Here is an 11871-nt window from a genome sequence, read left to right as displayed (position 1 = left end):
TGCTCACACTAATAGATAGCCTTATACACCAAAAATGTAAAGTGCCAGGCATGTATTCTGCGAAAGGCAGGGTGACACCTAATACTTATAATAATAAACCCCTTGTTATTATTTCTGCTTTTATATTTTTCTCTTTGCACATTTGTTTTGCATAATCATGGTATAGGCAGGAGAATGTTTAAAGTGTGTCACTTTAATTTCTTGCCAGTGGCAATTTTGGTGGATTAGAAATTGTAGCTGAGTTAAAGATCCACCTGAAAAAAATTGTGGTGCAATAAATGAGAATGTAAAGTGTTATGGGCTAATCCATCAGGTTGACAGAGACAACAAAAGTATAAAACTACATTTTCTGAATAAAATTCAAGTGTGCTCACTGCTGTAAAGATGCACTGAAATACCAAAGTCAAAATACAATTACTGTACGTAAAGAAGTAGCAACTGAAGCAATGAAAGAAGTTACAATTTTCAGATTAAGATTAAACAATAAATGAAGTTAAAGTGTCAGTCTCAGTGTCTGGGCTGGGTGAGGTTGAGGAATCAACTGACGTGCTGAAGAGTTAAATATCCTTAACTTAAAAGTCATAGAAATTTAAACTTGATCTATTATCTATTGGTTATACTTTATTATGAATCACTTTGGGTTAATTAAGATTTAGTTAAATGTTTTAAATTGGACTGTGTTATTGGCTTGTACTGCAGGTTGACAGAGAGAACTAAATAATTATAAAACTAGAAAAGCCAAATTTTTTGGAGGAAAATTCATGTGTACTCATTGCTGAAAATTTGCAGTTGGAATATTTGAAAGTACATACTAAAATAGCTGCAGTGGCAGTCGAAATACAATCACTGAAGTTTCAGCTGTTGAAAAGGGGTGAAGATTCAGGGGAACTCTGATCACTATAATGAACTGGAAATGTGAATTGCTCTAGATTAAGAGCATAGTGTAAATATATAAGATGGGAATGTAATGCATCATAGGCAAACAGAACAGGTTGACAGAGACATCAAAAGAGTTATAAAACTAGAAAAGGCTACGCCTTCTGAATAAAATGTAAGTGTGCTGCTTTTTTGATATTGGGTGAATATGTAAAATGGGAGAGTAAAGTGTTTTAGAGTGTTTATACATTGGGAAAAAACACTTTGGCCCATATTCACACGAGTATCTGAGCGTTTCCTGTGGGACGTTTTTAAAAAAAAATGTAGTTTCCCCATTCCAAAAAGTTCAGTGAACTCCATTTTTAGAGGTAACAAATACTGCAGCAATGAAAACATAACTCTGATCCCCAACTGCACGATGCGTGTGTGTTACAGTCCAGTAAACGGACAACAGTTCTGAGAGAGCAGTGACAAGGGCAAGTGCAAAACAGGATAACATCAATGACCAGGTGACTGATTAGAAAGCACAAGGTGGAAGATCCATAAATCAAACTGAGAGTGAAAGCCAGCAGCTTGGAGGGAGGGAGCAAAGTAATTAGGTTAAGTATCAGTAATCCTTTCAGCTCATTAAAGCACCACCGTTCACTTTCAAGCAAACATACAACAAGCCTAACATCAAACAAAACAACATAGCCTTCATAAAGTGTGAAATACTTGGAACAATGCAGGTTAGTTTGCCTCCTGCTGCACATAAAGTTTTAATTTGTTTACTAGCTCCTGGAGCTTTGATTTTACTTCTCTATAATACTAGTTATGAGCTAGGAGTTTCACATCCCTGTAGTGAGATAATTAAAGTTCACCGTGTGGAAAAAACTGTAGATATTCTAGTTGAACCAACAATGTGTTGTCAGCATAACATTTTTTGATGTGTACTGCTGCTGTATTCTAGGTGAATGGTTTTATTTGTACCATAAAACATGGAGCATCTTGGACAGTGTTAATGTGTGTGTGTGTGTGAAAGGATAATGAAAACAGGTTATGTGGTAAATGTGGCTGAGCGCCCATGTGTTAGTCAGTTTATCAGTGTTTATATTAGGTAAAGAAAAACTAGCTAGACTGGAGTCCACAGCCTGGAGGGAGTGTGAACTTGTCTTGACTGGTTATATTGTCAAATGAGCAAAGATTACGGCAATACATTCACAGGAAGTGCGTACAGTATCCATGCTGGCTTCAGTGTTTGACCCCTAAGGGTAAACAAGGACAAGACTGGACCTCCTTGCACTGTATGCTTGGAGGCTGGCTGCAAAATCCTGCAGATATAGGCCAGTTGAGCAGGAAGCAACATGCAGGTGCTCTTCACTTCCACCAGCTTTAATGGAATTTAACACAATATTACAGTAAACAGAGAGACTCTGGAAGTCATTTCAACATTGATTATTTTTTGTGCTCTTCACTTGCTCTTCACACACACAAAAAACAACTTGTACTTGATACACTGGCACTCCAAAGACATCCAATAATGATCCTGCATATTACATTCAGCCAAAGCTTTGTGCAGCTCCCATGCTAACACATGACCGCGGGTTACACCATTATTTGTCTCCACACAGAGCAGCTCTCAGCAGACCTGCCGAAAGCGTGTTAAATGTAAGTGTTATTACTGCCTTTGTGTAATACCGCAGTTATGCCCGCATGTACAATAACAAATGCAGCTTTGAACTTCCATGCAACAGGCAGAGTGGAAGTGGCATTTAAATGACTGCAACATGGATTAAATATAAAACAAGGTAGCAATAATATTGCTGCAAACTCAACTGCGCCAGACGTGCTCATCCTCTTACCTGTTTATGGTCCAATCGGATGCAGACTGAATTGTCTTCCCCTAAATAAACGTCGGTTAAAATGTTTATTTTGATGGTTATTTTTCCAAAATAAGACGCGCCCTAGAAGTGAAATAAGGGGGAAAGCGCGTTGCGGCTAACTAGAAATATTAAAACCGCAGCAAGTACAACAAAACGTGTTAGGTGAAAGAAAGAAGCGGGGTTTGGTAGCTGAAATGTTGGCTGCAACTAAATTTGCTCGTCTGCAACACTGCCCGAAAACACAGGAAAATAACAGATTTGGAAAAAGGGTGGGCAAAAAATGGCGAGGGAGGAGTTGAGAGAGAGAGAGAGTGTGTGTGTGTGTGTGTGTCTCTGTGGGTGTGTGTGTTTTTGCTTTCGTTTATTAGATAACATCATTAGGGGAATCAAAGTCACGAATCAAGCACAGCAGGTATCAAGGTAGGCTGCCATAAACACGTCGCAGGTAGGTATAGCCAATACGCTAGATGTGTGTATACAGTTAGACACATACAAGGCGGATTAAGACACACCTGAGTACCTATTAGAGCTGTTGAAGGCTGATAGGAAGATATTTGTCAACCTGGTCAGATAAAGGTTAGCCCCAAAAAAACCCTTCCATAACCCAATATGCGTGCTGTAATTTTAAGGATTTAATTTAAAGGCTAACTGGGTTTAACTTTATTTAAAGTAATAAGATAGCAGGCTAACATAAACTAACGGTGAAAATTTAAACGTAACGTCCGCCCAACGTTACTACGAGATTTCCAAACCCAATTTGTGAAACACTTAAGGTGATATATTCACGTATTAACTCTTTTAACCGTTTAACATGTATAAAATCGGTATATTACATGATTTTACTTCTTAGGTGACAGACAAAGCATGTAGGTAGGAGGGCGCTCTTCAGCTATCCCACCTGATGCTACCAAGGTGCTTTTTCTACCAACGGTTTTCCGGTCGTCTTGTGGTTTTTCACAATAAAATGTACTTAAGACGCATATCAAGCGCACACACCTTTTCACATTTGTTTGGCTAAAAATCTTTTATTCCAATAATAATATAGCCGATTAATATTTTATCTTTTCTGTGAGGTGAGAACATCATCTACAGGCCTGCTAAATATGATAGGGTTTCAGATTTTTGGGGCGGTTTCATTATTTCTAGTTTTTCATTTGACAGAGGCAAACATTAAAGGAGTCAGATTTTTCTTAGTCTTCTCAGTTTAAATCAAAACTAAAACTGAGTTTATATATTTCAGTATATAGACATTTAGCTGTGTATACTCCGTTCTCACCCCCAACTGTACTGATAAATATAGCAATCCTTCCTTTTAGCATTCTTCATAGTCTTTTTTCATTATCAGTGTATTGCTGAATATTCCTTAAAAATTTAGGAGCAGCCGTCACAGCTAATCGCTCTATTAAAAAAGCCTCTGAGGATCACACTGAAACATGGCTCAAATCCTATCCAACCAAATTTAAGAATAAGCCGTGATGCCAACAATCACCGCAGTATCTCCACTTAGGAAGTTTTGATTTCATTAAAATTACTTTAGCGCACTCTGCTGGTGTTTCAGAGGTTTGCAAGTGCAGTCTTTTGTGCTCATGATCAGACCCTAGACTGTGTATAAAAAGGATCAGATAAAAGGAGATCAGACACATAAAGATATCTCCGAATACAACAATAGTTAAGTGAATGTAAAATATTTTTTATATAAAAATGAGACTTGGGAGACATTCAGTAATTTTACAACATTGAGGTATCTATGAAAATTCCATTCTCCTTTTCGGTTGATCAAAAGACACTTGAAAGCACAGGTACATTTTTCAAATGTACACATTTCAGACAACAAAGACAACAATTTGGCAAACATGTAGATTGTGAATCACAAACAGTAGCATATTATTTATAGAAACAGGTATTACATTGTTCTTTTTAACAAAGAAAAATAAATATCCCCTCATTCCAAGCTACATAACAAGAGATCAGATGTGTTTAAAAGTCAGGAGAACAGTTTACAAGGCCTGTGTGATCGAAGATATAGGATCGCACATACCTACACCTTTCTTTCTACCAAGGAAATTTATATTTTATGAATGTCAGTTGTGGCAAAGAATACAATCAGTATCAATAAATAAATGTGTCATTTAAAACGGTTCATGGTGAGAAAATAATATAATTTAGTAGAAGGCATTCACTGAAACTAACTTGGATTAATTAACAACAGACAAGGCAGAACATGGAACACTTATATTAAGACGCCCTACTGCTTGTTCCCATCACTACCACTGTTCAACATTGTCCATGTAATCCTCCATGGTGCCGTTCTCATCCAGATCCCACCATTCTGGGAGTAGCACTTGTGACTCCATACTGTCTCCGTCAGCCTTCCCCCTCTGCTGCTCCTCAGTTACCACAGAGTGTCTGTCAGGCTGACGGGGTGTTTCTGTGGGCTTCAGCTGCCTCCCTTGCTTTGTTATGAGCCTTCCACGGAGTCGCCTCCTCTCCTGCTGCCGCCTCTCCCTGGCCTGCCTGCGCTCCTGCTGCCTCGCCACCTGGAAACGCTGCAAGAAAAGGTCACGGGCGTACTCATACAGCTCCACGTCCCATCGGTTCAACTCAAGGATTCTGTGTTGTGTCTCAGAGGGTACTTCAACAGTGGAGGCGCGTGTGCCATTGAGCTGTGTGAAAGGTGCGATGAACTCCAAATTGAAGCTACGCTCAAACAGATACTGGGTTTTACGCTGGTACTCGGTCAGCCCAAAGAAGGCCATGCCGAGTAGGTTACGTTTGGCGCTCTCAAGGAGTACTGCCCAGCGCTCTTCCTCACTCATGGCGGAGACATTGTAGCAACCCACCAGGCTGAGATCAGCCAGCATGCGGGTCTGTCGGTTGTTGGCCAGGTTGAAGGGGCAGTCCATGAACTCCTGCAGGGAGCAACCTGACCAGTCGTCTCCCGAGTAGCAGCTCGGCAGCTCAGACAGGGTCGGTGAACGTCCATCACACACGTGTAAGGAGGCCTTCCATGTAGCACCACGTTGCACATGCCGCCACTCGCTCAGGTAGCGTGATACTGGGTCTCTCAAGATGGTTATATAATAATAGTTCCTACTGGAGAGAAAAAAAAGCACATAAGATTTGTTGATTATTTTTTTAATGATTTAAGTGAGTTTTTGTTGTATAGAACATTAGAAAATGACAAAACACCCATCATAAAGCTTGGAAATAGATTGGTTGGATTAGTTTGGCAAAAAGCACTTGGTAGGCTAGGCAGAGAAGTTAAATACAAGAAAGTCATTTATATTCAGTTGTATCATAATGAATTATAATTACCTAATTATATTATTGTATAAACACATCGTGAGCAGTGTACAATCCTGAGTCAAATTCCTCGTATGTGTACACATACCTGGCAATAAAACTGATTCTGATTTCCCCAAGGGTCACACTCAAGATGAAAATACATTAAATGATCAAATAAACAGCTATATAACAGCTTCAAATAGGTCAAATTAAACTGTTCCATTAAATATGCATGTTAACAGCTGTCACCTACATTACATCTGTATTATTTAGCATCAGTAATGATGATTTTGTGATGTACTGCATAAGACTATTTTGCAGTATACTGCACATTTCTATATTCGTTTTCATGAGTAATGAATGATGAAAGCATGGTAACTGTAGGACTCCCATCCCAAGCATCCTCCTTCACCAACCTGGGCAGGTTATCGGGAACTTCGCGTGAGTCCATGCGGGACGGGACGCAGCTGGTCAGCTCGGTCCAGTCCGCATGAAGCCCGCAGCTCCAGCCGGTGGAGAAACGGGAAAAGAGCCAGGTTTCCTTTTTACCTGGTCGGAAACAGGTGCATTTCTTTTGACCTGCGTGACACTCGCAGGGCCTCTCCAGCTGAATATTCCGCACCAGGTGTCGACCAAACGTCGTGCCACCCGTTTTTTGAATGTGCAGAAAAACTATAACATCATCCCCTTTGATGTTGAAGTCCACGACACGATTTAAATCGGCTTTGGTGAAGTTGAAGCGAGGGACAAAGCGAACCAGAGCGCCGTCTTCTGCAATGTACGGATCTTTTTGGAGGCCGCCTTGGATTTCGTTCCCACGGCTCCGGGGACCAGTTGCACTGCCGTCCTTAAACCAGGATCCCAGCTGGTGTAGCATCTGGCACTCAGACCTGCTCGGGCACACATACTGGATCATAATGACGCCAAAGAGTACCACCATGAGCAGGACGATCACGAGCCGGTGGTGGCTGCTGTTGGACTTCTCATCCATCTTCCCGGGACGGACAGAAAAACATCACTCAGTCCGGACCCCTGCCTCCGCTGGGGAACCTCGGAGAATATTGTTTATATGGCTGCCGAATGAAGCCAAAACAACAACAATGCAGCTGCTAGTCAGCTAACGAAGGCTAGCCTATAGTGTTGACTGAGTCTCAGAGAAACAAACAATACAATAGCTCATTGTAATGTTTAATGTGTTGTCGGCAGCGTACAGAGTACAGGTGCCATCTCAGATTAGTTAAGTTGTTTGGTAGTAGTATTAGTTTGTACTACAAAGCGAGAGCCTTTCTTGCTGCAGTAAATCCGTGCCTTCCGCGGCCATCGATTCTTGACCTTTCTTCCCAGCAGCCTCTGCGTTCAGCATGGGTGTGAAAATGACGTCACCATGTGGAACGTGGTGGAACCGGTGGAACGTCCCTCCGGAGCCATGGAGACTTAAGATTAAGCTATGAACGGCCCGCCGAGGGTCTTTTCACGCCTCATGTTCTTGTTAATTATCTATAAGGTAATAACGGCTGTCCAATTAGTGTGTCTAAAGTTGGCATGCACCATAATTTATGTTCATCGCCGAAATAGCTCAGTTGGGAGAGCGTTAGACTGAAGATCTAAAGGTCCCTGGTTCGATCCCGGGTTTCGGCATTTTGATATGTTCAACAAATTTGGCTCATACACCTTCAGTCCTCGGTAGATGAATTAATTGGCGCATTGATCATGTTGTGGGCAGACTTATGTCTTTCTACTGGTCTGTTTTCTTATCCAAGGATGGCGAAGGCCAGAACCGCCCTAATCTGCCTCCGATTTGCTACTGGTTGGTTGGGTTCAGAGTGTTTAGGCAAAGGGTAAGAATATCAGGTTAAGCCAATCGGAGGCAGACTAGGACGGACAATACCTTCGCCATCATACATACATTATATATATATATATAAAGTTTGTCCTGTGTGTTAGAACAGTTGAATTAATTACATTATAAAATTAATAGAAAACGTAGCACAATTTTTCTACTACACACCCTTTCCCAGGTAATACTAGTAATGCCGCCAAAGCAAAACATGTACCAGTAAATTAAAGGTCCAGTGTGTAATATTTAGCAGGCTAGGCTAGGCTAGCTAAAATGGCGCCGCAGATGGCCGCCCCGGGATTACGCTACGTAGTGCTTTTTGTGTTTTTGTTAATTAATGCTGTTTTCTGCTGTCCCTCTCTGGTAACTTTTACCAGAGAAGAGCTCTTAAACATTGGACTTTCACCTGCTCATACTATTCCACCGCTCTTTATTGACCCTGGAACTATCCCAAAGTTATTAGTTGGAGGAGTGGCAGCTGTTTGGGATCCTTTCGGGAATGGCGCAGGGGAAAACGTGCAGGTGCGCTGGTTAAACTGAGACAGCAGGGATTTCGCACTGCACTCCCTTCAATCCACCTGGCGAATGTCCGCTCTCTGGCCAACAAAATGGACGAACTGCTGCTCCTCAACAGAACTAACTTGGACTTCTGCAGATCTGCTGCCCTGTGTTTCACCAAATCCTGGCTCACCGAGTGCATCCTGGACAGCGCACTTCACCTACCGGGATTTAATCTCATCTGCGCGGATCGCGAAAGGGAACTCACAGGAAAAACACGGGGAGGTGGACTCGAACTGCGTCGGTTACGACACTATGAGAACGAGATACCCACTAAACCGTGCCGAAAACCCCGCCTGCCCCAGTGTGTAATAAAGTGGCACGACTAAGAGGAGAGTGCACGAGTGCCAGGTGCCGAAGGAAAGTCAAGACTGTAAACCGAATGAATGTGTGCGGAGTGGCCCAGCCAGCTGCTACACAAACATCCTGCAAAGAGGCCCCGGAAAGGAGGGCTCGAGAGGCCGCTATCCCTCTGGTAGAATGAGCCCTCACAGCCACAGGTGAAGGCAAACCGCGCACCTGATAGGCCAGGGAAATAGTCTGAACAATCCAGTTGCTAATAGTATGTTTGGGTGCAGGGAGCACAGACCTGGGGGACCCAAAATACACTAGCAGCTGGTCAGCCTTCCTCCAACGGGAGGACCTCAGAGTGTAAATACTCAGTGCTCTGACAGGGCAGAGCAGATGGAGTCTCCCGTCCTCCGCCGTCACATGAGGTGGAGGATGAAATGCCTGCAGCACTGTGGACCCTGCCGCACAAGAAGGTACTTTAGGGATGTATCCTGGACGAGGGTGCAGGATAGCCCTAATATTCCCCGGGGCAAACTCCAGGCTTTGCGGGGAAACCGAAAGCGCTTGGAGATCCCCCACCCTCCTCAGAGAGGTGATAGCAAGAAGAAAGGCCATCTTGAGGGTCAAGTGCTTAGCCTCAGCTGACTCCAGGGGTTCGAAGGGAGCCTCAGCCAACGCCCCAAGAACCACCGCCAGATCCCGAGTGGGAACCTTGGACCGAGTCACAGGTCTCATCCTCCGGGCACCACGGAGGATCCGTGTGGACGGGGCCCTGGAGCTGAGGAGGGTCTCGACTGCTCCGGCTGTTAGACCCGCCTCTAGGTACTGTGCCCCCTCAGGGGCCAGACCCACAGTTGCCATACGGCGGGGCAAGCGTGAAGAACCCGGCCCTGCGCCTGGGACAGCAGGTCTCTCCTCAGAGGGACCTGCCATGGCGGGCCGTCCAGGAGCAACATGATGTCCGAGAACCACACCCGGGTTGGCCAGAACAGGGCTACGAGCAGTAGGCCGACATTTTGTATTGTACAGACGTAGCCTCGGCCACGAATGTACCATGGCGTCCAGACCCAACGGGGCTGGAGGAACGAGAGAAAACCATAGCGGGCAGTGCGTAGTCTCTTGAGACGCAAACAGATCCACGTCTATGGGGCCGAACTCTCAAGAGCTCCACTACTTCGGGGTGAAGTCTCCATTCCCCGGGCCTCAGCCCCTGCCTCGACAGCAGGTCTGCTCCCTGATTCTGCATCCCCGGGAGATACATCGCCCTGAGCGATAGTAACTGCTGGGACCACAGGACGATCTGACGCGATCTAAACCAGGTTTCTTTAAAGAAAGACCAGACCAGCTGGCCCCCATCTTCACTCAGATCTTCAACAAATCACTGGAGCTGTGTGAAGTTCCCTCCTGCTTCAAACGCTCCACAGTCATCCCGGTCCCAAAAAAATCCTCCATCTCTGGACTAAATGACTACAGGCCCATCGCCCTGACATCTGTAGTCATGAAGTCCTTTGAAAGACTGAAGGACCTGAAGGACATTACTGGCCCCCTGCTGGACACCCTGCAGTTTGCCTACAGGGCTAACAAGTCAGTGGATGATGCTGTCACCTTGGGTCTGCATCACATCCTGCAACACCTCAACTCTCCAGGGACATATGCAAGGATCCTGTTTGTGGACTTCAGCTCGGCGTTCAACACCATCATCCCGGACATCCTCAGTACCAAACTCACACAGCTCACTGTGCCAGCCTCCACCTGTCAGTGGATCACAGACTTCCTGACTGACAGGAGTCAGCAGGTGAGGCTGGGAAACATCACATCCAGCACCCGGACTATCAGCACCGACGCCCCCGAGGGCAGTGTGCTCTCCCCACTGCTCTTCTCCCTCTACACCAACGACTGCACCTCAAGAGGCCCATCTGTCAAACTCCTGAAGTTCGCTGACGACACAATGGTCAACGGCCTCATCCAGGACGGTGATGAGTCGGCCTACAGACGGGAGGTTGATCAGCTGGCTCTCTGGTGCGGCCAGAACAACCTGGAGCTTAACACGCTCAAAACTGTAGAAATGACTATGGACTTCAGAAGGAGCCCCCCCCCCCACTCTGCCCCCCTTCACCATACTCAACAGCCCTGTGTCTACTGTGGTATCCTTCAGGTTTCTGGGTTCCAATATATCCCAGGACCTGAAGTGGGAGCCCAACACTGACACCATAATCAAGAAGGCCCAGCAGAGGATGTACTTCCTGCGTCAGCTCAGGAAGCTCAACCTGCCTAAGGAGCTGCTGATCCACTTTTACACAGCCATCATTCATCTGCACTCCATCACTGCCTGGTTTGGATCTGCCACCAAAAAGGACAAGGACAGACTACAACGTACAGTCAGGACTGCAGAAAAAATAATCAGTGCCAACCTGCCCTCCATTCAGGACTTATACATTTGCAGAGTCAGGAAACAGGCAGGAAACATCACTGCAGATCCATCTCACCCCGGACACAACCTGTTCAAGCGCTTCCCCTCTGGTAGGCACTACAGAGCACTGTACACCAAAACCAACAGACACAGAAGCAGTTTCTTCCCACAAGCCATCACTCTGATGAACAGCTGATTTCTGACTCACGGTGTCAGGAACAATCCCTGTGCAATAACCCAGTAAGTCTGTCTCTAATCAGCCACCTGTTTACTGGTTTCCACTTATTATTTATTTATTCACCATTTTCTATTTCAGTGCTGTTCATACTATGTCATATTGTATATTCTGCATACCAATACACCTACCTCAGGTCATACGATCATAGGTCTTTATTTTTTCCAGCATCCTTTGCACTATGCTCCATCACACTGTGTACATGTGTACATGTATGCATGTACAGTGGGTACGAAAAGTATTCAGACCCCTTTAAATTTTTCACTCTTTGTTTCATTGCAGCCATTTTCCAAAAATCAAAAAAGTTCATTTTATTTTTCAGTAATGTACACTCAGCACCCCATCTTGACAGAAAAAACAGAAATGTAGAAATTTTTGCAAATTTATTAAAAAAGAAAAACTGAAATATCACATGGTCATAAGTATTCAGACCCTTTGCCGTGACACTCATATTTAACTCAGGTGCTGTCTATTTCTTCTGATCATCCTTGAGATGGTTCTACACCTTCATTTGAGT

At 44.4% G+C, this 11871-nt stretch overlaps 1 protein-coding gene and 1 non-coding gene across 3 annotated transcripts; one reads left to right on the top strand and one right to left on the bottom strand.

Moving 5' to 3' along the window:
* Positions 1–4407: 4407 nt before the first annotated feature.
* LOC119889143 (heparan-sulfate 6-O-sulfotransferase 2-like) lies at positions 4408–7358 on the bottom strand. 2 transcript variants are annotated; one of them, XM_038700012.1, is made up of 2 exons: positions 6440–7358; positions 4408–5831 (listed from the first exon to the last, which is right to left on the bottom strand). In XM_038700012.1, the coding sequence occupies exons 1-2, from the start codon at positions 7012–7014 to the stop codon at positions 5003–5005; spliced, it is 1404 nt and encodes a 467-aa protein (XP_038555940.1). In that variant the 5' UTR covers positions 7015–7358; the 3' UTR covers positions 4408–5002. The 2 variants fall into 2 exon arrangements, with proteins under 2 accessions (XP_038555940.1, XP_038555941.1); XM_038700013.1 differs by having other exon boundaries at positions 4408–5828.
* Positions 7359–7588: 230 nt separating this feature from the next.
* trnaf-gaa lies at positions 7589–7661 on the top strand. The gene has a single exon. It is a non-coding gene; the product is annotated as a tRNA-Phe (tRNA).
* The last annotated feature ends 4210 nt before the right edge of the window (positions 7662–11871 follow it).

The sequence above is a fragment of the Micropterus salmoides genome, unplaced genomic scaffold (assembly GCF_014851395.1).
Source record: "Micropterus salmoides isolate LMB-PRFRI ecotype aquatic unplaced genomic scaffold, ASM1485139v1 Ms_hic_scaffold_5, whole genome shotgun sequence".
NCBI classification, from domain to species: domain Eukaryota; kingdom Metazoa; phylum Chordata; class Actinopteri; order Centrarchiformes; family Centrarchidae; genus Micropterus; species Micropterus salmoides.
This window is presented reverse-complemented; position numbering and strand designations above follow the sequence as displayed.